This window comes from Pelobates fuscus, chromosome 3 (assembly GCF_036172605.1).
Source record: "Pelobates fuscus isolate aPelFus1 chromosome 3, aPelFus1.pri, whole genome shotgun sequence".
NCBI lineage: Eukaryota > Metazoa > Chordata > Amphibia > Anura > Pelobatidae > Pelobates > Pelobates fuscus.
This window is the reverse complement of record NC_086319.1, coordinates 377,859,649-377,885,322: the sequence shown is the minus strand read 5'-3', so window position 1 is coordinate 377,885,322 and position 25,674 is coordinate 377,859,649. Positions and strand designations below refer to the sequence as shown.

General features: G+C 38.1%; 1 protein-coding gene across 1 annotated transcript; it reads left to right on the top strand.

Moving 5' to 3' along the window:
- Positions 1–1,517: 1,517 nt before the first annotated feature.
- Positions 1,518–2,531, top strand: LOC134601869 (beta-1,3-galactosyltransferase 1-like). Its single transcript, XM_063446371.1, has one exon. The coding sequence runs from the start codon at positions 1,518–1,520 to the stop codon at positions 2,529–2,531; it is 1,014 nt and encodes a 337-aa protein (XP_063302441.1).
- Positions 2,532–25,674: the final 23,143 nt, after the last annotated feature.

Here is a 25,674-nt window from a genome sequence, read left to right as displayed (position 1 = left end):
AATGCTCTGTTTTGCAAAAGCGAGAACAGAGAAGGATAAGTGGTCAAGTAACATTTGGTAGCCAGTTAGTCATGATAGCCATTTGGTAGCCATCCTAAATGTGCAAAGAATTAAGAATCACAGGACATGTATCTGGCAATCATTTTGAGCATTATATATACACATAGAAATGGGTGTTACAATTTTGACGGTGATATATTAAAAGGGATACTATAGGCACTAACACAACGTTGGCTTAATGAAGCAATTTTTATGTATAGATCATGCCCCTGCAGTCTCACTGCTCAATTCTATGCCATCTAGGAGTTAAGTCACGTTTGTTTCTGTCAATGACTCACACAGCCTGCATGAAAAAAAAATATTCACTTTTAATCAGATGTTAAGTTCCTTTAGAGGTGTTTATCTCCTGCTCTGTAAATTGAACTTCAGTCATACGCAGGAGGTTCCTGCATGGTCCAGAAGGCTATTAACAGAGAATAAAATCAAAATTAAACAGAATGTACAATAAAGGAAGTGTAAACATTAGATTACTCTTTACAGGATGTGTTTAGGAAAGCTGTACAAAGTCACATGCTGGGAGGTGTGACTAGGGTTCATAAACAAAGTGATTTAACTCCTAAATGACAAAGAATTAAAAAATGAAACTGCAGCGGCATGATCTGTACACCACAACTAATTAATCAAGCTAACGTTGTTTTGGTGCCTGTAGTGTCCCTTTAAGTTTAATGTTTTAAACACCTCAGTTTAATTATATAGAAACATAGAATGTGATGGCAGATAAGAACCATTCAGCCCATCTAGTAAATACTTTTATTAGTCCCTGGCCTTATCTTATAGCTAGGATAGCCTTATGCCTATCCCACGCATGCTTAAACTCCTTTACTGTGTTAATTGGCGTTTAAATGAAAGGGAACTGTATTTTCTTCAATGAGACAATACAATAGATGCCCCCAAGCAGAAGTTGTTAACCCTTCACCTGCAGCCTTCAGGTGATTGTCATTATTTGCCTTTGGCTGTGTGATGGGAAATAGGATGGGGAGCTTTGTTTATGGGGTAAAGTAGGAAGTCTAAAACCCTGGGCTCCTTCCTTGATATTTGGCCATACAGTGCTTTATGCATTCATGGTTCAGATTAATAAACAAATGGTCAAAAAGTCTGACCAATTCACATTAACTGGTTAGCTGTGTCTTTACGTAACGTATATCGTGTGACCAAAAACAAAATAATTATTTAGTAAAAAAAAAATCCCTTTCGCTGAATAAGGGTTAGTCTGTGCACTAAATGAAGAGTAACATGTTGGTAGCTTTTATACTTATTTAGCGTAAACACACATACCAATATAAACTAGCATACACAGTGCATAAAAAAAACATATAGAACTTTGGCATGTTAGTACATTGTTGCTACCTTAATACTTTTTAGACATTTCATATAAAAGTACATCATCTTTATTCGAATATAATACTAGATCATTTTTCTGTTTTGTACAGGAATACTAGCAGTATATCGAGGTCAACATGGTTTGGGTACTAAGGTTCTGGAAGTATTGTCGAATACTGGCAATCATTTTGCCAGCTGGATTGCTTTTCATGTTTGTAATTGAAACCAGATTTTTAAGCAGATGGCACAATACTAAAAATCACCTAAAAGTCAGTCATCACAAAATTCAACCAAAGTTGACCTTCAGACATCCTCTAATGCCTCCATACCCATACCCTTACAAGTTCACCATCAATCAAGAAGACAAATGCTCCAGCCGAAAACCCTTTCTTGTCATCCTAGTGCTCAGCAGTTGTCACGATAAGGCAACTCGGACTGCCATTAGGGAAACGTGGGGAAATGAAAGTAACTATATCGGCTTTGAGGTGGTGACAGTTTTTCTGGTTGGAATTTCTTCTTTTAGATTCGAGTCTATTCAGTGGATGTTGGAAGAAGAGAGCGGAACTTTTGGTGACATTATACAGCAGAATTTCCTTGATACTTATTACAATTTGACCATCAAAACACTAATGGGCATGGAGTGGGTGGCAACATTTTGCCCCAATACCAATTTTGTGATGAAAATAGACTCTGACATGTTTCTTAACGTGGACTATCTCATCCATCAACTCCTCCTTCCGCAGCTCCCAAACAGTACTAACTATTTTTCTGGGGATGTATGCACTAATGGTGAACCTATAAGGGATAAAAAGTACAAATGGTATGTACCTGTAGAAGTCTACCCAAATAAAACATACCCACCATATTGCATTGGCACTGGATATGTCTTCTCAGCAGATCTGGCAAAGAAGATATACGAAGTAGCACAAGTTACAACAGTCATGCCAATGGAAGATGTCTTTATGGGGATCTGCTTGCAAAAGTTAAACGTCCCACTGACTCAACCTCCAGGGCATGTTTTTAACAGATACAATTACTATGATCGCTGTATATTCCATAAACTTGTTGCCATTCACATAGGTGGAAAATATCAACTTCAAAAAGTGTGGCAAGATTTTTGGTCTAAGAAGTCACTGGGTTGTAAGAACTGAAACATTTCTCGTATATGTGGTCTATGCAAATGGCCAATAATAGTAATAATAATAATACTACCACAAATATTTTGTGATGATATATTGTTATGAGAGGCAAAATGCTATAATATAATTATTTCTATACGACTGATGGACCAAGTATGTTCCAATGAGGATATTAATAAAATCTGGATGCATGTTGATTGCGGAGAAGAATAAGTTTCTTGAAAGTTTGGTTGCCAAAAGAATTTAAATGCAATTATATTTATAGGGAGAGGTTATATGGAGTAATAGGAGGAGTTATAGAGAGAGGTTATATGGAGTAATAGGAGGAGTTATAGAGAGGTTATATGGAGTAATAGGAGGAGTTATAGAGAGAGGTTATATGGAGTAATAGGAGGAGTTATAGAGAGAGGTTATATGGAGTAATAGGAGGAGTTATAGAGAGAGGTTATATGGAGTAATAGGAGGAGTTATAGAGAGAGGTTATATGGAGTAATAGGAGGAGTTATAGGGAGAGGTTATATGGAGTAATAGGAGGAGTTATAGAGAGAGGTTATATAGAGGAATAGGAGGAGTTATAGAGAGAGGTTATATGGAGTAATAGGAGGAGTTATAGAGAGAGGATATATGGAGTAATAGGAGGAGTTATAGAGAGAGGTTATATAGAGGAATAGGAGGAGTTATAGAGAGAGGTTCTATAGAGTAATAGGAGGCATTATATTGAGAGGTTATATGGAGTAATAGAAGGAGTTATAGAAAGAGGTTATATGGAGTAATAGGAGGAGTTATAGGGAGAGGTTATATGGAGTAATAGGAGGAGTTATAGAGAGAGGTTATATGGAGTAATAGGAGGAGTTATATAGAGAGGTTATATGGAGTAATAGGAGGAGTTATATAGAGAGGTTATATGGAGTAATAGGAGGAGTTATAGGGAGAGGTTATATGGAGTAATAGGAGGAGTTATAGGGAGAGGTTTTATGGAGTAATAGGAGGAGTTATAGGGAGAGGTTATATGGAGTAATAGGAGGAGTTATATAGAGAGGTTATATGGAGTAATAGAAGGAGTTATAGAAAGAGGTTATATGGAGTAATAGGAGGCGTTATAGGGAGAGGTTATATGGAGTAATAGGAGGAGTTATAGAGAGAGGTTATATGGAGTAATAGGAGGAGTTATATAGAGAGGTTATATGGAGTAATAGGAGGAGTTATAGGGAGAGGTTATATGGAGTAATAGGAGGAGTTATAGAGAGAGGTTATATAGAGGAATAGGAGGAGTTATAGAGAGAGGTTATATGGAGTAATAGGAGGAGTTATAGAGAGAGGATATATGGAGTAATAGGAGGAGTTATAGAGAGAGGTTATAAGGAGTAATAGGAGGAGTTATAGAGAGAGGTTATATAGAGGAATAGGAGGAGTTATAGAGAGAGGTTCTATAGAGTAATTGGAGGCGTTATATTGAGAGGTTATATGGAGTAATAGGAGGAGTTATATAGAGAGGTTATATGGAGTAATAGGAGGAGTTATAGGGAGAGGTTATATGGAGTAATAGGAGGAGTTATATAGAGAGGTTATATGGAGTAATAGAAGGAGTTATAGAAAGAGGTTATATGGAGTAATAGGAGGCGTTATAGGGAGAGGTTATATGGAGTAATAGGAGGAGTTATATAGAGAGGTTATATGGAGTAATAGAAGGAGTTATAGAGATAGGTTATATGGAGTAATAGGAGGAGTTATAGGGAGAGGTTATATGGAGTAATAGGAGGAGTTATAGAGAGAGGTTATATGGAGTAATAGGAGGAGTTATACGGTGAGGTTATATGGAGTAATAGGAGGAGTTATAGAGAGAGGTTATATGGAGTAATAGGAGGAGTTATAGGGAGAGGTTATATGGAGTAATAGGAGGAGTTATAGATAGAGGTTATATAGAGTAATAGGAGGAGTTATAGAGAGAGGTTATATGGAGTAATAGGAGGAGTTATAGAGAGAGGTTATATGGAGTAATAGGAGGAGTTATAGGGAGAGGTTATATGGAGTAATAGGAGGAGTTATAGATAGAGGTTATATAGAGTAATAGGAGGAGTTATAGAGAGAGGTTATATGGAGTAATAGGAGGAGTTATAGGGAGAGGATATATGGAGTAATAGGAGGCGTTATAGGGAGAGGTTATATGGAGTAATAGGATTACTCAGGGTCCTCTTCAACCTATTGTTCCCATAAGTTTTTTGTAATTGTCCTATTTATAGTTAAAAAAAGAGAGAAGGTGGAATGAATCCCACCTAATGGGAGCGCTAAACGCTAGAGATAAGTAGTGTCCTATAGGGGACCAAACATACAAGAGATAATACTCTATAAAAACTAAGAAAATATAAATGACTTAAAAGTGAAATTTATTCTGCATCACAATGTAAAAAAGAAAATTAAAACAAAATGCATAACATCCAATACAGAGATGAATACAGTATACAGTCCTATTGTGAGACCTGGGAACAAATGCCCGGCATCAACCACTAAAAAAAACAGTAGTGAGTAAAAGGATGAAATAAACAGTCCCTGGTCGCGACCTCCAGGGCTGAAATATACTTGCAACTGGGTCAGTGGTGATGGTATCGTGGTCTCTGGACTTCGGCTGGATGATGGATGTGACTCAACGCGTTTCGTCCCGCTTTATTCGGGACTTCCTCTGGAGCTGTGGATGTCCTCAATTCTTCCGGGATCTTTTCTTATCTTTTGTATTTTCGTGCTCAATTAAGCTGTTACGCATGCGCAAAAGGACACCGGCTTCCGTCATGATTGTTGCCGGAAACACGACACCAGTGTGCCCGCCCCCAATATCCGTCAGAAAATGACCGATGCGCATGCGTAGCTAAAATGATGCGTGTTAAAACTTTATTGGCATCCGAAACACAGACACATTGTAACACAAGCTATATTAATAGCAGTCACATGTGTCTATATGATCGTTACAATAGATGCTCACAATCTATATTATAGGACCTTGGTGTGCCACAAATATGAAATATATATGAAAATAAAAATAGAATAAAAAATATATATATATATAAAAATATATATATATATATTCAAAAAATATTTTAATATTTAAATGATCTTTAAAATGTTGCATGTGTCAATCAATTTGTGGCAAACCTTACAATCTAAGGTCCAGAATGGACCAAAAAAATATACGGTACCTCACTATATGAAAAACAGATGAAATGTAAACATATATAAGGTAAATAGGAAACCATACATATTTATCAGAATATAGTGTCCAGAAAATGGTAATTATAACATTAATGTCTAATAAAACGAATATAGAAGATCTTAGATCAAATATACATCCTACTACTCATTAGAACATATCAAACCATAAAATACTAAAATGCATGAACAAATGGTGAAGAAACAAAAAATACTATCTGATTTAAGGGAACAAAAATATTTGCATGTGGCAATAGATGTATAATAGTTTTATATATACAGTAAAGAAACGACTATACGTTCAATTCCTAACACAAGATATTTACATTCACCAATTTGGACATATATATAAAACTAGATGATTATACATTTTAATTATAAACATTTAACATCACATGAAAGATAGAATATCTAGGTCTGTATTTAGGCCTCGTGGAGTAGAAGATTTCATCTTATATATCCATTCAGTTTCCTTTTTGGCTAATGCTTTAGTGGTATCTCCGCCACGCCAATGTGGAACAACCAAATCGATACCTATACATACAAAGCTGTTTAAGACAAAAACAGGACATTGATTACAGTGTCGAGGAACATTATGTTTATCACTTTTCTTCTTTATACCGTAAAAATGTTCTCTTAATCTCTCGTGCAATTTACGAATCGTGCGGCCTATGTACTGCATTCCACATACACATTCCAACAAATATACTACATTTTTACTACCGCAGGTTATAAAATGTTTTATTTCAAAGTGTTCACCTGTAACAGAACTTTTAAAGATAGCGGTGGTTCTTTTTTTTTCCTCAAAAAAACTTTGATAGTTAGTTTCCTAGTTAGTTTTCCTATCAAAAGACATTAGAAAAGGGGGCACTGAATGAGCGCTGGGAGAGATAAGAGGAAAACCACGAGAGGACAGAGTCACAGAGACCAAGTGATTGAAGAGTTTGAAGAAGGAGAGCATGATCAACGGTGTCAAAGGCCGCAGAGAGGTCAAAGTGGCCTTTGGATTTAGCTGTGATTTGGTCGTTAGTAACTTTGATAAGCGCAGTCTCAGTAGAGTGGAGAGGGTGGAAGCCAGATTGAAGAGGGTCAAGGAGAGAGTTGGAATTGAGGAAATGAGACACATGGGTAAAGACAAGTCTTTCCAGAAGCTTTGAGAAAAAAGGGAGCAGGGATATGGGACGATAGTTAGAGGGGGTGGACGGGTCGAGGGATGGTTTTTTTAGTATAGGTACTACAGTGGCATGTTTAAGGTCAGCAGGGACGATGCCAGAGGAGAGCGAGCAGTTGAAGATGTGCGTTAAGGATGGCACGAGACAAGTGGAGAGAGATCTAATAAGGTGAGATGGGACAGGATCAAGTGGGCAAGTGGTGGGGCGAAAGGAAAAGAAAAGAGCAGCCACCTCTTGGTCAGTAGCCGGGGAGAATGTCTGAAGGGTAGGAAAGGCATGATCTATGTGTGGGTGAGAAACAGAAAGGCAAGGAGGGGAGAATTATTTCCTTAGCTGTTCAATCTTGTCAGTGAAGTAACATGCAAAATTATCAGCAGAAAGGTTAGTTTGGGGGGTGGCCACAGCAGGGCGAAGAAGAGAATTAAAGGTGTGAAAGAGACGCCTGGGATTGCGGGAACATGAACTAATGAGAGAGGAAAAGTAGGCAAGTTGGCAAGGGCAGGGGCTGCGCTGTATGAACACAATATGAATCTATAATGGAGAAATTCTGACTGGGTGCGAGACTTCCTCCAGGAGCGTTCAGCACAACGGGAGCATCTTTGCAGGTAGCGTGTTGATTTAGTATGCCATGGTTGGGGGCGGGTCCTCCTCGAGGTGCTTGTTTGGAGCAGTGCTGCCGCGTTCAAGGCAGAGGTGAGGGTAGTGTTATATGCGGAGATGGCCAGTGAAGGACAGGAGAGGGAAGGGATGGACAGCAGTCGTGAATCAATATCAGCTGACAACTGCTGGAGATCAAGAGAATTAAGGTCTCTCCTGAGTTGAGGGGGGTTAGGCTGAGGAAGTTGGGTGAGCGGGTACACGAGAGCAAATGATAAGAGGTGGTGATCAGAGAGAAGAAATGGAGTGTTGATGATATTAGATACTGTACATGCATAAGAAAAGATTAGGTCAAGGGTATTGCCAGCTACATGGGTGGGAGAATTAGCCCACTGTGATAGCCCGAGGGAGGAAGTGATTGAAAGTAGTTTAGAGGCTACAGAGGTCAAAGGTGGGTTAATAGGAATATTGAAGTCCCCGAGAATTAGGGATGGAATATTAGAAGAGAGGAAATAAGGTAGCTAGGCAGCAATGTGGTCAATGAAGAGAAGAGGGGAACCAGGGGGACGATAAATAACAGCAATGTTAGCAGAAAAGGGTCTTCCATAGATGATACCTCTGCTCAGAAGATTCTGCAGGACTTGGTTGCTTGGGAGTGCTGGGTGTTAGTGCTGTTTTCAGGGGCCCAGTCTGAAATATAAGGTCTAAGGTTAGAAAGAATAAAATAAACAAAACACACTATTGTGGGTGGGGAGACATGGGGCTATTGAGGCAATTAATTAGAGATGAAAAACCAGAGGAGAGAACATTTGGGATAAAAAGCTATGAATGATCAGATAGGTGCAAATCATAAACCATTAACATAAATTTACAAGATTATCAGTGATAGTAGTAACACTAGCTAAACAAACAATTAACAAAGAGTCTTAGAGAATGAACATAAAATGACATGAACATACCAGCTTTAAGAAAAACAAAAACAGAAGATCAGGATGGGAGATATAGTTATCAATTAAATAGTGATAGTATAGGGAGGGAGATGGAATAGAACACAATTTTAAATTAAGCGTCTAAAGGAAACAGAAGTGCAGGTATTCTTAAGTAGATCTTCCAGAGATGATACCTCTGCCCAGAAGATTCTGCAGGACTTGGTTGCTTGGGAGTGCTGGGTGTTAATGCTGTTTTAAGGGGCCCAGTCTCTGCTCAGAAGATTCTGCAGGACTTGGTTGGTGCAGAATCTTCTGACCAGAGACTGGGCACCTTAAAACAGCATTAACACCCAGCACTCCCAAACAACCAAGTCCTGCAGAATCTTCTGAGCAGAGACTGGGCCCCTTAAAACAGCATTAACACCCAGCACTCCCAAGCAACCAAGTCCTGAAACTAGGCCACAGCCCCTCACATAAAATTTCCAATCCTAAATCCCCTTTGTCCATATGCCAGCCTGCAAGCTATGTCAAGGCCCACTCCACTTAGCTTTGCTGTTCCTTGGGCTTCATTTTTTATTTTTATATTTTGTAGCAAATCAGGAAATTTCCCTGCATTGCAGCCTTGTTAGCTCTTCTGATAGTGCAGCAGTTTTCCAGCTATCAAGCCCTTCTGCTATTCATGTTAACAAGTTATTGTAGCCTTATTCTGTTTGAACCCCCGTGAATTTCTCCTTATTTATGTGTCATTTTTGTGCATTCTATTGTCATGCAATCCTGGCATCTACACCCCGTTCCAAATTATTATGCAAATTACATTTTTCTGCCTAAATAATTGATGTAAATAACAGTCAGCATAATTCTCATGTTATCAACTATTAAGAGTACAATTCAAATTTTATTGAAAAAACCTCATAATGATAAAAGTATTTATTTTCCACATAAAAAACGTACAATGCACTGTTCCAAATTATTACGCACAGTAAGTTTCAAAACACTTTATAGGTTGTAAACAACTGAAAATTGTCATTTGTTGTGTTTGCAGCATATTTACTGAAATCAAAAGCTATTTCAATCAAACTTATAACAACATTTTAACTTTTTAAACATTTTAACAGGTTCCGTTACATTTTAACATAGGACCCCTTATTTGATAGCAGCTTCACAAGTCTTGCATCCATTGAACTTGTGAGTTTTTGGACAGTTTCTGCTTGAATTTGTTTGCAAGATGTCAGAATAGCCTCCCAGAGCTGCTGTTTGGATGTAAACTGCCTCCCACCCACATAGATCTTTTGCTTGAGGATGCTCCAAAGGTTCTCAATAGGATTGAGGTCAGGGGAGGATGGAGGCCACACCATGACTTTCTCTCCTTTTATCCCCATAGCAGCCATTGATGCAGAGGTATTCTGAGATTGTGCATTGTCATGCATGAAGATGATTTTATTACGGAAAGCATAGTTCTTCCATCTGTACCAGGGAAGAAAGTGGTCAGTCAGAAACTCCACATACTTTGCAGAGGTCATCTTTGGGGACCCTAAAGGGGCCGACCAGCTCTCTTCCCATGATTCCGGGCCAAAACATGACTCCACCACCGCCTTGCTGACGTTGCAGCCTTGTTGCAACAGGGTGACCGTCCACTAACCATCCACTACTCCATCCATCTGGACCATCCAGGGTTGCATGGCACTCATCAGTGAACAGGACTGTTTGAAAATTAGTCTTCATATATTTTTCTTCCCAATGCAGCCGTTTCTGCTTGTGAGCATTGGTTAGTGGTGGCCGAATAGAAGGTTTATGCACAGTTGCAAGACTCTGGAGGACTTTACACTTGATGTCCGTGGGACTCCAGAGGCACCAGCAGCTTCAAATATCTGTTTGCTGCTATGTAATGGTATTTTTAATGCAGCTGCTCTCTTGATCCGATGCATGGATCTGGCAGAAATTTTCCTCAATGTGCCTTTATCTGCACAAACTCTGTGCCTTTATCTGCACTAACTCTGAATCAGCCACAAATCTCTTAATAGTGCGATGATCACGCTTAAGTTTTCGTGAAATATCTAATGTTTTCATACCTCGTCCAAGCCATTGAACTATTTCACTCTTTTCGGCTGCAGAGAGATCCTTTTTCTTCCCCATATTGCATGAAAATGGTGCTCTGCTTAATAATGTGGAACACCATCCTTTAGTAGTTTTTCCTTAAATTGGGCTCACCTGGCAATCTAAGTATCACAGGTGTCCGAGATTGTTTTCAGTGATCAAAAGAGCCCTGAGACACAATGCCATCCATAAGTTAAACTGAAAAACAAAATATTTAATCCTAATAACTTGGAACAGGGTGTATGATGCAGAGTGATACTGTCAATTTGCTTTTTTTTTGTCTCAAAAAATAACTCCCAAAACCATACTGGCTATTTGAGCGATACCATATCATATAATAGCCTTCTGCCCACCAACAACTTGGTATAATTTGCTGCTTTTTCCCCACAGGTTTCCTACTAATGTGCTATCATGTAGTAGTAAATATCACAATTTTAGCCACTCACGTTTTTACAGCACTATATTGTGAATTATTCTGCTCCATAAACAGCCATGTGCTAGTTATTCCTTCGGTTCTAAATATGAATTAAGAGTGCTTTCACTTCTAAACCCGAGTACTACGCTCTACGCAAGCACAGGTGACTTGTTTGCTCCCTGCTCAGCCCTCTGATTCATCCTAGCTTTGGTCTGGTTATCAGAGATGTTCTTTTCTATTCCCACATGAATATAGTTTTTTTTGGCATTCTTGGATGCACCATGAGGGCATCTTCTACCTCGATTGTGGAGATAATATACCCGTTGGATCAAATTATAAACAGTGCTCCTTACTGTCCCCTTGATTATAGTTAAGGCCTCAATACCTTGTTTAGTTGATTTCATTTTTTTGATCCAATACTTGTCCCTAAGAGACCAACACCTGCCACAGCGCTCCGTATCTTTACCACATGATCCAAATTATAGTTACATGTAAAGATATATGAAAGTTAGGATAGTCTGCGGCTGCAGATCCATTTAACTTAAATATAGTCACCAAAATGACACTCCAGTGGTGTCTGGGGCTTAACCCCTTATGATTCACAGAAAGGAAAATATAATATCCACATTTGAAACAGAACAAAAAGACTGCCTATAAATATTGGGGCTGAAGGTATAAAATACAGTCCAAGTAAAAAAAGGTTAGGTTAGCGCTAGTAATACAGTGAATAGGCAGCGGCCTTGCAGAGGGTAACCCTCTAACCCTCTATGTGAGAAATGTACAATAAGAAAAAGTTATCAAAAGAATATAAAAATATAAAAAAATTGAAAAAAATAATAAGTTCCAATAAATATCTGAAGGTGTATATATATATAGTCACTGATTCCGCTGGTAGAGTATCTTCTCTGTTTATAGTAGTTCAAATTGTCTCGTGACATGGAAGACACAAGAAGAGAGAACCAATCAAGTGGCGTGTACAGAATAAATAATATAAAAAATAAAATGTAAGTATTCCACTCACATTTGGATGAGCTATGGCCAGCTCATGTATAACAGGCATACAGAGGAATAATCCCCGCTTGTAGGATATGTTGATGCTTGTCCTCCAGGGGGTAGTAATGTCCAATTCTCAGGAGAAGAAGATAAAAACAGCAAATAGTGCTCTGATAATATGTGTCAGTATATAAAATAGAATAAAATATACTCACAAATAGAGTGCAGACAACACTGCACTCTGGAAGTAGCGTTGGTGGTATAATCCCCACCTCAGGATAAATTGAATAAAATGCCAGGAAAAAATATAAAAATAGTGTGTAAAAAGATAAAGGCACAAATATATAGCCAAAAATCATTTATTATAAAATACACAATATTTTTAAAACCATTAACGCGTTTCACCACCAGGGCTTTATCAAAATGGATTAATATAAAACCTGGCACATAAAGGATATATATAGGTACACTGGTACTTTAAAAAATGGCGCCAAAATGACGTCATTAGTCAGTTGCCAATCAGAAACATACATTATACATATACAGAATAAAATTTACAATTAATAGAAGTATGAGTAATTACTAGCTATATTGTACAAGCATTTATAATAAAAAACGAGGTTTCAAACTTAAAGTTTAATATTAAATTAAATGGGACGCGTCACTTGACCCGCACAGCACTATGGGAAATGTAGTGCGCGGGTCGCGTGATCGTGAAGATCATAGGAAAAGCACTTAACCGCAAAATACAGATAGATGTGCAGCCGTCCTATTGGTGGGCGGCATGCACATCATGGGGGCGGGTCCGTAATAGTTCACGCAACCCGCGGCCAATAGGAGGAAATGGTTCGCGGGTGGCTCACGGACGCATGGGACTTGTAGTTTAGAGCGTCCGGCCGCCATTTAGATTAGGAAGATGTTTGAATTGCTCAAATAAAAACAAACAATGAGTAGTGTACCTCATTGAATGAGTCTGCAAACTTAATATAATATAAAATAATAAAATTTAGCAGATGATAATATGTTTGTAAAAGAAGCTATAAAGGACATTAATCAAGGTGGCCATATTAGTTGTGGGCATCCATATACAGACTGGGAATAAATTACATAAAATATCAGGGAAAATTAAAATTGGAATATATTAAAAGAAACAAGCATATATTAGTAAAAGTATTAATACAGCATATATTGGTAAAAGTTTTGCTACAGCACATGGTAGTTGAAATGCGGTCAGGTTGGGGGTATCCTAGACTATAATGCCGTAGGTAACAACTATGAATAGGATAGCCCCAAAGTGACAGCAAGGTATTGAATGAACAAATAACTTAAAAAAGAGGATAAAATAATAAGGATAAAACCAATAATAATCTTATAAGAAATTAAATAAATCAAAATCTACATTTAAGCCTTGGGGGGTTAGGGTCTGTAAATTAAATACCCACTCCATTTCTGATCTACCTAAAATATTTTTTATATTACCACCTCTCCAGGGCACCTTACATTTTTTAATTCCTATACATTTGAGCAATTTGGGGTCCCGATTGTGTTTGACAAAATGCTTAGAAACGGAATGGTTTAGTATCCGTTTTTTTATGTTTCTGCAGTGTTCTGCTAATCTTGTTTTAAGGCACCTAGTGGTCATACCCACATATTGGAGGCCACAAGGGCACTCCAATAGGTAGATAACATTGGTAGTATTACATCCGATAAAATCTTTTTTTTTTTTTTTTTTTTTTATTCTTAAAATTTCTTTATTTGATTTTTAACATATAACATACAAATATCTCATATAAAAAATATTAATATATATATAGAAAATATACACATATATAATTCTTCCATTTTACAGATTCACATTAGTACATACTAGAACCTCACACATATACACACACAAGACATAGTGGGATAAGGTAACAGCCTAGTTGAGTTGCTTTGAATATGATTATGTATATAGCAATTCAATATGATGAAGCCCTAAATTAGGGGGAGCTACTGATTCCTTTCTAACAGCTGTAGACATTTTTTACTCATTTCATATTTTCGTATATTCTCCTTAGTTCTAAATAGTGTTTTCTCGTTTTTAAGCTGTAAAACCAATTGGTTTTCCCAGTTTTTATACTCAATTGTTGTGGGATTTTTCCATTTTCTGGCTATTAGTATTTTAACTGCTATAAAAGCATGGTTCACTAAATATTGTTGGTATAAACAAAGGTCCGGCCAATGTAAGTGAAGTAGAGCAGTGATTGGGGATTGTTCTATCCAGATTGTATCCCAAATATATAATTTTCTAAAGACTTCCACCCATATTTTTTTTATTATTTTGCAGTTCCACCATATATGTATAAAGCTACCAACTGCTGATCCACATCTCCAACATTGGCTGGACTCCCTTTGATCGATTCTGTTTAATCTGCTTGGTACCAAATACCACCGATAGCAGATTTTATAGTGTGTCTCAAATAGAATCGTATTATGAATATTTTTTTTGACTTGTGTCAACATATTGCCCCATTCTAGTAAGTCTATTTTTAGATTGCATTCTTGTTCCCAGCTCTTTATCTGTTTAGATGAATTAATTTTAGGGGATGATCTTATCAAGGCATAGCATTTAGCCATATTTTTGTTTGGATTTTCATTTCCAAAAATCTGTATTATAAGACTGTTCCTATTATTATTACTACTTGCGAGGTTCTTCCCCAGACATGATTTTATCCTTAGATATCGAAAAATCTCCGTTTGGGGGAGACCAAATACTTCTGACAAGGTTAGGAAATCTTTCATTTTATCTCTCAATAATATGTCTTCTAGTATTAGGATGTTCCTTCCCCTCCAAGAGTCAATTTTTAAGTCATTTATGAAAACCTCTAATAAACCTATCTCCATAAACCCATATAGATTTCCCAAAATTTTTAGTTTTTTTTTTTAATCAAAAACCATTCATTTAATAGATGGGAAAGGATTTTATTACCAATTACTTCTCCATGCTTTTTTGGTTGCCAAATAGCCCTTGTTAGTTTTATCCCATTCAATGTTTGGGTCTCTAAACAATACCAAGCCAGTTTTCGAGAATCTATTTTTGTCAATAACTGGGTATGATATACAATAGTGGCTTCGTAATGATTTATCATGTCTGGGAAATTTACCCCTCCCTGTCCTATAGTGTTAGTTAATTGATCTAGGCTAATCCGCGGTCTTTTCCCCTTCCAAATAAAGTTTTTAATTAACCTTTGTACAATCTCGATCCAGGGTAAGGGAATTTTTAAAGGAACCATTCTAAAAAAGTAGGTCCATCTAGGAATTATATACGAATTGATTATATTTATCCTTCCCAACCAACTAAAGAATAGACAATTCCATTTTTTTAATGTTATTCCAGTGGACTTCAGTAGCTTCTTATAATTAATCTCCACTATTTTGTCAATATCATCTGATATAAGTATGCCTAGATATTCAAAGCTGCCGTTAGCATCTGAAAAGCCATAGATCTTAAGAAATTCATCTTTCCAGTTTTTATTGCAATTTTCATTTCATCAGGTTCTCAATTGACTCGGCTGAGTCTGTAAGGGTCAAAATGGTATCATCGGCGTACATACTGATTTTCAATTCTCTATCTAGAGAAGGGACCCCCCGAATATTGGGGTTATTTCTTATTCTAATCGCCAATGCTTCCATAGACAATATATATAAAATGGGTGACAATGGGCACCCTTGACGAGTACCATTTTTTAAATGAAACCACTCTGAACACAAATCCATTCCTACCACTCTTGCCATCGGGTTTTGATAAATAGAACCAATTGCTGAAAGCATCCAGCCATCTATTCCCATTGCCTTCAACACCCCCATCATAAATCCCCACCCGACCCTGTCAAAGGCCTTTTCTGCATCCAATGACAGGGTCAGGAGGGGAATCCCTGAGCCATCACTCCAATCCAGGACATCGATCATTCTCCTTATGTTAGTGCTCGCCTGTCTTGTGGGGACAAATCCTATCTGATCACTGTGTACTAGATCTCCTACTATCCCTTTCAGCCTTTCTGCCAATATAGAAGAAAATAATTTAGAATCCACATTGATAAGAGAAATGGGGCGATAGTTTTTTAATTCTAGGGGATCTTTGTCCTTTTTAAAAATAGGAAATATATTGGCTTGTAAAAGTTCTTTTGGGCCCCTGCCATTCATTGTTATTTCATTATATGTTTTGGCCAAATGTTCCACCAAAATATCTCCATAGATTTTATAAAATCTATTAGTCAGACCATCCGGACCAGGAGTTTTATAGCTCAGTAATTTTTTTTATAGCTGTACGAAATTATATGCAAGGGAGCGTTGAGCTTTCCTTTTTTGTCTTCTGCAATCTTGGGGAAACATATTTCCTTCAGATAATCATTTATTATTTGATCTTTTGGTTGATTTGGAATATTATACAATTCTTCGTAATATATTTGAAAAGCCTTTGCTATATCTTCTGGTTTCTTTAATAGAATTTTTTCCTTCCTAATACTATGTATCCTGTTTTTTCCTTCTGTTTTTTTCAATTTTCTAGTAAGCCATTTATTGATCTTATTATTTTCATAATAGAAGTTTGCTTTCATCCGATCTAATTTTTTTTCTATTCTTTCCCTTTCTATTTTTTCTATCTTCATTCTAAGCTCTGATAGTTGTTTAGATGACTCTGTGTTTAATACAGTTGTATTTTTCCTTGCTAATTGATAATATTCAATATAAAGTCTTTCCCTACTCAGACCTTTTTCTCTCTGGATCTCATTTTTTAGCTTAATCAAGTACCCCCGAACGACCGCTTTGAAAGCACACCAGATTGTGGCTGCTGAGAGTTCTTCTGAACAATTCTCTCTAAAATACAGTGTGATTAGTTGTCTTATTTGTTCTTGATCATTTTTGATATTCAAAATGTAGTCATCTAGCCGCCATGTCGTGTTAGATCTTTTTTTGATTTCTGTTTTTATATTAAAGACCATGTAGCTATGATCTGACCATATGTTTTCTTCTATCCTTATGTTTATTATTTGTTCTACTAGATTTGCTTCTCCCAGGATTAAATCTATTCTTGCAAGAGAAGAATGAACTTTTGATGTATGTGTATATTCCCTTACTTCTGGATTATATACTCTCCATATATCTAATAGGTTATGTTCTAATAATATATTTCTAAGTATTCTGGCTTGATTGTTCAGATGCTTGGATATTGGTTTATTATCTCTGATTTTTTTTATCTAGGACAGGATCCATTATACAATTAAAATCTCCAGAGACTACCAAAAGTCCCACTTTGATCTTATCAACTTTTCCCATTATCATTTTAAAGTATTTAGTTGGGAGTATATTCGGGAGGTATACATTGACCAGAGTGTATATTTTCTCATCTAGCTTACATATTAATATTTGAAATCTTCCTTCTATATCTATTTCCTCATATATTATTTCTTTATTAATTTTTTTCGATAAGATTATAGCCACTCCTCTTTTCTTTTTTTTTTTTAAGGACGCTTGTGAAATTATCTCATATCCTTCATATGCCCATCTCCTATCTTCTGTGTTCCAATGTGTCTCTTGCAACATCGCCAGGTCTATTTGTTTTTTCTTGAGTAGTTCCTTCATCATAATTCTTTTATAAGGGGTGTTAAGCCCCTGTACATTAAGTGAAATACTCTTCATATTGTTTTCCTTTATCAAGTAACTCCTCTCTGAGCTGTCATCCTACCCACTTCATTCACACACATCTGAGTTCTCATAATACAGAGAAACCCATACACACTCATTCTTACAAGCTGATAAGACAGTATAAATACAACCGTCTCTTCAGTCTGTAAGCCTAGAAAATCTCTCATGAGATGTCTAGGGCTAAGGTCTAAGTCAGACCCTAAAGTGGTAGCCCGTAAGGGGGACCTACGAGGCTGAGGTTATTATTATCTGTTCCCTGAAAAGAGAAAAGAGAAAAGAGAAAGCGGGGGAGAAAAAAAAAAAAAACTTTACTTATTTTAATTAATTTATCTTATGGATCAACCCATCGTAATGTTCTTTCTTAAGTCTATTGTGCAATGATAACATTATAAATTCCAAACATCACCTGCTTTTAAAAAGAAACTTTGCCAAAAATAAATATTCCTCAGTGTTCTAAACACGTTCTATTATTAACCTTTTAATCTATTTGCCCCTTGGTGCTTAATTAAACAACATATAATAAATCAGTAATATCTTATCTCCATATATTATTTTCATTTGGGTTTAACCATGTTCAGTGTCTCATTATTATTGTGATGAATTAAATTTTCCTCCTCTTAGCCCTCATTATCTATTATTTGACTCCCTTTGTTCAAGCTTAAATGTGTCGTGCTGTATTTAACCATATAATAGCCACTTTACTTTCCTTTCCAAAAATATCAACCAATTTCCAATATTAATATTCACCTATTTTCTAATCAATTTCTTTAATTAACCTTTTAATCCTACTACTTCTAAGTGCTTGATCATACCCACCATTCTAAATCAGTGAACATATATACCATTTATGTCGATCCACTTGGAAATCTTATCTCCCTTCTATTTGTTCTAAGTGGGTTTCCTACTTTTACTCATTTATAACATTAGGTTACATCCTATTTATTAATTATTACTTTCCTACCACCCCCTGGTAAATTACCATATTCGTGACGTGTATTTATCACCAAAATAATAACTTTACCATTTCCTAAATCGTTTTATCGTATGCCCACCAACCAATTGTATTAAATATTCATCTTCAGATTGCCCATCATATTAAATTTTCTACTCCTCTCTGCTAAGCAGAGAGAGAAAAGAAAAAAAAATTATACATATATATATAAAAATATTAATAATAAACCCTTTTCTTCCACCCCCTCTATCCCCCCTCTTTAGACTCTTATCTCAAGGAATAATTCGTCCATTGTTGTAATTCTTTTGGGTTTAAAAAAACTTTCTTCTTATCATTCCAATTTATTGTGATGGCTTTGCCTGGGCCCCATCTGTAAGCTATTTTTCTTTCTTTGAGTGGTTTCAGCGCGTCAAAGTATTTCTTTCTCTCCAATCTTACAGCTTTAGAGAGATCTTGATAAATTTGAATGTCCTTAAATTTGTCGTCTTCTGGGAAGTTTTTATTTCGCAAAGCTTGCATTAGTTGTTGCTTGAAGGTCATTGAATGGAAAGAGACTATCAAGTCTCTAGGGACAGTGTTTTGAATTTCTTGCGGTTTTTTAATTCTGTATATATTTTCCATACTTGTAACCAGGTCTTTATCTTGCAAATTCAGAGTTAGGAACAGGTCATTTAGATAGGCTTTTATTTTATCCTGGGTAATTATTTCTGGAATATTCTTTATCCTGATGTTTTTAGCTCTCGCTTTTTCTTCCAGCGTATTTAATCGATCTTCCATTGTCTCCAATTCCAATTTCATCTTGTTTTGTTCCTCTTTAATTGTTTTACAATAGTTGGTTACTTGTTCTTGCATTTCTTCTACTTTAGTTATCCTTTTATTAATTTCTTCCATACTCTTTGTCATTTGGATCGTGCTATTCTCCAGCTCCATTTTAAAGATTTCAGTTTGACTGTCTAGACTCATTTTTATAAAATCTTGAAAGTTAGTCATGGAGCTTCTTTTATCTTCAGGTATGGATTCATCTGAAAAGGACATTTCTCCTCCTTGTTTGTTTTGAGGAGAAAAAAAGTTTGTTGGGAATTTTTCATTTACTTTTTCTTTTTTGGTCTCCTTGGTTTTTTTTTGTATCCTTGGCATAGCCATTTTCTTCTTTACTATTTCCTTATCTCTTATGTTTTTCCTTCCCTTTTTCTTTTCTTTTCCCTTTTTTCTTCTTTCCTTTTCTCTTTCTTTATCCTTTCCCTTTATTTCTTTTTCTACAGATATTAGACCCCAAGAGATAGAGCCACTTATATTTCTTATAACTCTTATTTTTGTTGACTTTTTATTGTGTCTCTTCCTTCCCTTTCTTATTTTCCTTCCTCTCTTCCTTCCGCTGAAGATTGTAGTTATTTTAAAATTATTATTCTGTTAAGAACCATAAGATGTCCCCATACAAATGGTCCTGATAGTCCATAGAGAGGAAAGATCTCTTATCTCCTTCAATTCACCGACTTCAAATGGTCTCTCTCTATTTTTTTCATTTTTTTTAGCCCGGTCCGGATTTATAGCTTGTTACTTTTGCAGTTTCTGTGATGGACCTTTTCAGCCCACCAATATAATTTAGATATTTATACACTGCTAAACAAACCCCATTTGTGCCTCCATTCAGACAGGCATATATTAAATTATCACTTATATATCGTGGGACGTCCGAATATTATGAGACTTTGCTTCTCAAGCCTTGTTATTCAGCTTGTTATTCAGTTTTGCGTGTTTGTCTGAATATTATGTCGGAATAATGTTATTGCAACCTTTTATGAAAGCTAGCAGTTCGCAAAATCAAACCGATTCCAAAAAAAAAGGAAAAAGAAGTATTTGACAACATCTGAGTCACTGCTGAGCGAGCAGTTCCCTAGCTCAAGCAGGTTGTATTCAGGAGGAAGAAAATATAAATACCAATCGCCATCTAAGTCACTGTTAAGTGGTCACACTTTCCTTATGTGCCCCCATATAATTCGTTATTCAGTTTTGCGTATTTATCTGAATATTATGTCGGAGTAACATTATTGTAACCTTTTATGAAAGCTAGCAATTCGCAAAATCAAACCGGTTCCAGAAAAAAAAAGGAAAAATAAATATTTAACAGCATCTGAGTCACTGCTGAGCGAGCAGTTCCCTAGCTCAAGCAGGTTGTATTCAGGAGGAAGAAAAAATAAATACCAATCGCCATCTGAGTCACTGTTAAGAGGTCACACTTTACTTATGTGCCCCCATATAATTCGAACAGACTTTAGAATACTTGCGTATTTGTAGTTCGACCCTGCCAGCACAGAGAACAGTCCCAAATAACGCCTTGCAGCTCTGAGTAAGTTCAGTGTACAAATTCAGCTTGCATATCGGAATAAGTCGGTCCAAATCCATTTGTTATGCCCGGACGCCATTTCCTCGTGGCATCCTCTCTTCCAGCCTCGCGTCCCCCCACAAGCTCCTCCTTACGGTGCGTGCACGCTCACATCTCTCTCGTCACGCCCCTGGCTACTTGTCCTGGTTTTTCAGTCTCATTACCTTACCGATAAAATCTTTTATAGTATAGCTTTTATTAGTTATATTAGATTTAAAACTAGCAACTTTGGAGTGTGTGGAGGGATCGGTGCTCTTACACACAATACAGCATTTACATTTGTAGAAACCTATTGCTCCATCTAAAAAAAAGTGTCTTGCATATTTTTAATTTCCCTAGTATAGTTGTTAGTTAAGATAGATCTACAATTAGGTGCACCTCTAAAAACAATTTTAGGTTGTGTTGGTAAGATTTCTTTAAGAAGATCATCTTGACTTAGAAGGTGCCAGTGTTTTTTAATTGTTTTCTTAATAAAACCACTTTTATTATTATAATTAAAAATTATAGGGAGGGTAGGGGCTTCTGAGATGTTTTTATCCTTACAAGTTAAAAGGCTTTCTCTACATTTATTTTTCACTGTTTCTATTGGATTATCCAATTGCGTGGGTGAGTAGTTTTTTTTCTAAAAATTGTTTTTTGTTTTAAAACGATGATTGTTCATTAAAATCATCAATGTGGGAACAATTCCGACGTATTAGTAAAAAATGACTGTTGGGGGCACTTTTGAGCCATGGCTTGTAATGGCAGCTGGTTTGGTCAATTGCTGTGTTTGTACATACTTTTAAAAAAAATGTTTTAGTATGTATTCTACCTTCCTTAATAAAAATACTTAAATCTAAAAAATGTATTGTTTCTATGCTATATTCGCATGTTAAAACAATCCCTCTGTTGTTAGAGTTAAGATGTGATATAAAAGAGTTAAGTGAGTCCTCCGAACCTTTCCATATAAAAAACAGATCATCAATGTATCTAAAATAGGAGACCAGGCTATGCTCCCAGGCATGCCGTCCCCAGATGGCACTAGATTCCCAGTCTGCCATAAAGAGGTTGCATAGCTGGGGGCAAACCTGGTCCCCATAGCTGTCCCTCTCTTTTGAAGATAACAAGAATCATAAAACCAAAAATAGTTATTATTTAAAATGATATCAATGCCCTCTACAATAAAATCAATCGGAGTATCTGGTATTCTTTTTTCATTTGATAGCATAGTTTTAACACCATTACATCCGAGTTGATGGGGAATGATTGTGTATAGTGAAGTGACATCATATGTGACAAGTATAAAATCTGGTTCCCAATAAAATCCATTCAAAAACCTCAACAAAGTCATTGAGTCCTTTAAATAGGATTTCACAAGTTTGACTGATGGTTGGAGTAAGGTATCAATGTATTGAGATAAATTGATAAAGGAGAATTGATCCCAGACACGATAGGTCTACCGGGGGGGTGTCTAGCATCTTTGTGTATTTTCGGCAAAAAATAGATTACCGGAATTTTGGGATGTTTGATGAATAAATAATAAAATTCTTTTTTTAAAAAATATTTTCCTCTAGTCCCTTTTGTAAAAAAAATGATTAATTTTCATATACAGCAGTGTCATTCAATTGGTTATAAGCTTCTTTAATGTACATAGTACTTGATTGGATGACCAGACCTCCACCTTTGTCTGCAGGTTTAATGACAATGTCTTTATCTTCTTGGAGCTGTTTAATAGCTGTTTTTTCTAGTGTATTTAAGTTTTGGGTGTCATATTTATTGTACTTGATTTTGTTAAAATCTCTCAGTACAGACTTTTCAAACATCAGTGGAGCTGATTTAAAATGATAAGGATAAAATGTAGATTTTGGTTTGAGGTCAGTGTTGATGTATATAGGTTGATCTGTAGATGAAGAGGGAAGGGGAGGGGAAGGATTGGTATCCGAATTGTGAGCATTAAAAAATCTTTTTAGATCTTTCAGTCCCTCCTGCCTAACGCCACAGAACAAGACCTATACACAGAACGGGCACACAGGGCCCTGCGCCCTCCGACCTACAACTCAAACACACCGAGGGACGTGATAACAAAGCTCCTACACTTCCCGGTCAAGGAACAGCTGTCAGGGATCTTACCTGGAGTGGGAGTCCGGCAGGCAGAGTTAAGGCACCCTTTGCAATTCGGCACAGACCGAGGGGACTCAGGACAGAAATCCCCAAGGCTGTGACACAGTGCACTGGGGCTGAAATAACCAGTGCTTCCTGGAACGCAGTACAGACAAGGGAAATCCAGAAGAGTAGTCGGAAACAGAATCAGAAGTCAGGGCTGGCGGCAATCAGGCGAAAACAGTAGACGAGCAGGGGATCAAAACCAGGAGTCAGATGAACAGCAGTGAAACCAAACGGAACAGGAAACACGATCTGACAACGAGAACCAGACTTGCGGGGTTTAAATAGGAAGACTCAGCCAATGATCATGGAACCAGGAACAGGTGTGCGAATCCCAGGCAAACAGGCTCAGACTACAGGATACCAAGAACATCTAGAAACAGTTAAAGATGCGTGGAGCCCAATGTAAGGATCCTGACTGGGATGCAGGAAACTCAGACCCAAATACACAATATTGTGCAAAGCACAATGATGATCCTGACAACAGCTAATGCAAGAGGCAAGACGCCATCCGCCCATGTACCAGGGGCAGCAGATTCAATTCTTCCAAGACCTCGCACCGTCCACGCTGAGGAAACGCAGGGAGCTGAAACCTCTCACAGCGGCGCTAATTGAAAATGGCTGGTGCTATATGTGGGGGCACCCCTTTAAATTAACGGTGAAGAAGGGGGAACAAACCTACACCCTACACCAGGTCTCCGACATGAAGGACTTCGCCGACCATCTAGGGATCCCTCTACACCACCTGCCACTGGACTCGAACCCCACCCCGACGGAGAACATCCACCGTAAAGGAGGTACCCGATCACTCCCTGCGCGTCCACAGCCCAAGCGGAGGCCCTCACCCTCACCACTGGGAGTGCCACCCCAGAGCTTATACTGGGCACCAGCTTCGCACCCAAGGTCGCAGACCACGGACAATGATTACCTGGTAGTATACTCTACTCTACTCTAATATTTAATTGTACGGGCGGTGGAGCCGAGGGCCCCAGTCGCCCCGGGCACACAGAGGGAGTCACACATAGATGACCTATAGATAGGGGTCGAAAACCCCTCTGTGCGCCGGGGGATTAGATTGTCGCCTCACGAGGCCTCACTGCAGTTATATGAGAATTAGCACAAGCCGCTGTCCTCCCGACCGGACCATTCGGCCCGGGTCCCCAGCCGCCCCGAAAAGCAGGAATCCCAATATCAATAGACCGTGGCTGAATACCACGAAACAGAAATGTAGGGGACAGATTATAGCTCAAAGTCCTCCCACGGCTCAGCTAAGCCCTAATACGCCCATTATAACCTGTATACCTACCGACAAGGACCGTAACGTCCTGATTTCCAGCCCCCTAGAGAGCAGAGTGCTTAAGACATGAGGACCGCAACCATAAGGGGCTAGGCAAGCACTAGAGGACCTACCCCCACACTATTACACAACCCCTCGTAATCAGAGACCACCCGCTAAAGAGGCAAGCGTTTCGTACGGGTCAGCTGAACCCTGGCCCGCAAGCACAATAGGCACTCAGACCGCAACCAGAGGCCGCACCCCCAAATACAGGGAGGACAGATGGCATGGCAATATCATAACATATAGCACCTAAAGGCGGGCGGGCTACACCTCTTGTCTACGCTACAGAAGTTATAAACATGCCTCCAGGTCTGAACCGCACAGCCCGACATCAAGCCCATCCCAAGCACAGGGAGATCAGTTGGCATTGCAAGGTCCTACATTACGTACCCATAGGCCAGCTACACCCGTTATCCCGGTCATCAATGTTACAAATGCAGGCCTAGAGGTCAGAACCACCTTCTCTGACTAAACACCTACCCTGCATATAGAGAGGACAGATAGCATAACATTGATCTATGACAAATTTAGATACGGCAGCTAAACTGGTTGTTTATATCACCAATGTTATAACTGTATGCCCCCAGGTCAGAACCGCATTCCAGCACTCAAAACCTACCCTGAACATAGAGAGGACAGGGAGCATAGCAAAGGTTTCTAGTAAGTTCAGGTATGCTGGCTAAATCTGAGATCCATGTACCAAATGTGATAAATGTGATAAATGTATGTGATAAATGTATGTCCCCAGGTTAACACCGCATATTCCAGGTCAACGCCACCCCTATGCACAGAGAACATGTATCATACTGACAGCGGCACAAGTAGACAGGGGACTGACAGTAACGCCTCACCATACGATACCTAACCACAGCCAAAGGGCACAGGTCACAAAATCAGGCCCTCCGGTTGGATCTGCAAAGCCCTGACTCACAACCACCCTAAGTACAGGTACCCGAATCACCACAGCTGAATCTGGTCCAGATACACAGTCTGACCCCTAAACCACCCCTTAACCGGGGATACAACAAACCAAGGACAACGGCCACCAGCCGCGAGTCCCACAAACAAGGGACCGACAGACCCTCAACACCTAGCTATAGCCAGTTAATTCACAAGGGCGACAAAGATATACACCCCCCCTAAGAATCAGCAGGACCGGGCCCACCCACTCCCCTGGAATAGGGAGTTATTACACCGCCAACAGCGGCCCCGAACCGCGCAAAGAGGGGAAGAAAAACAAATCCCCCGCCCGCCACCAA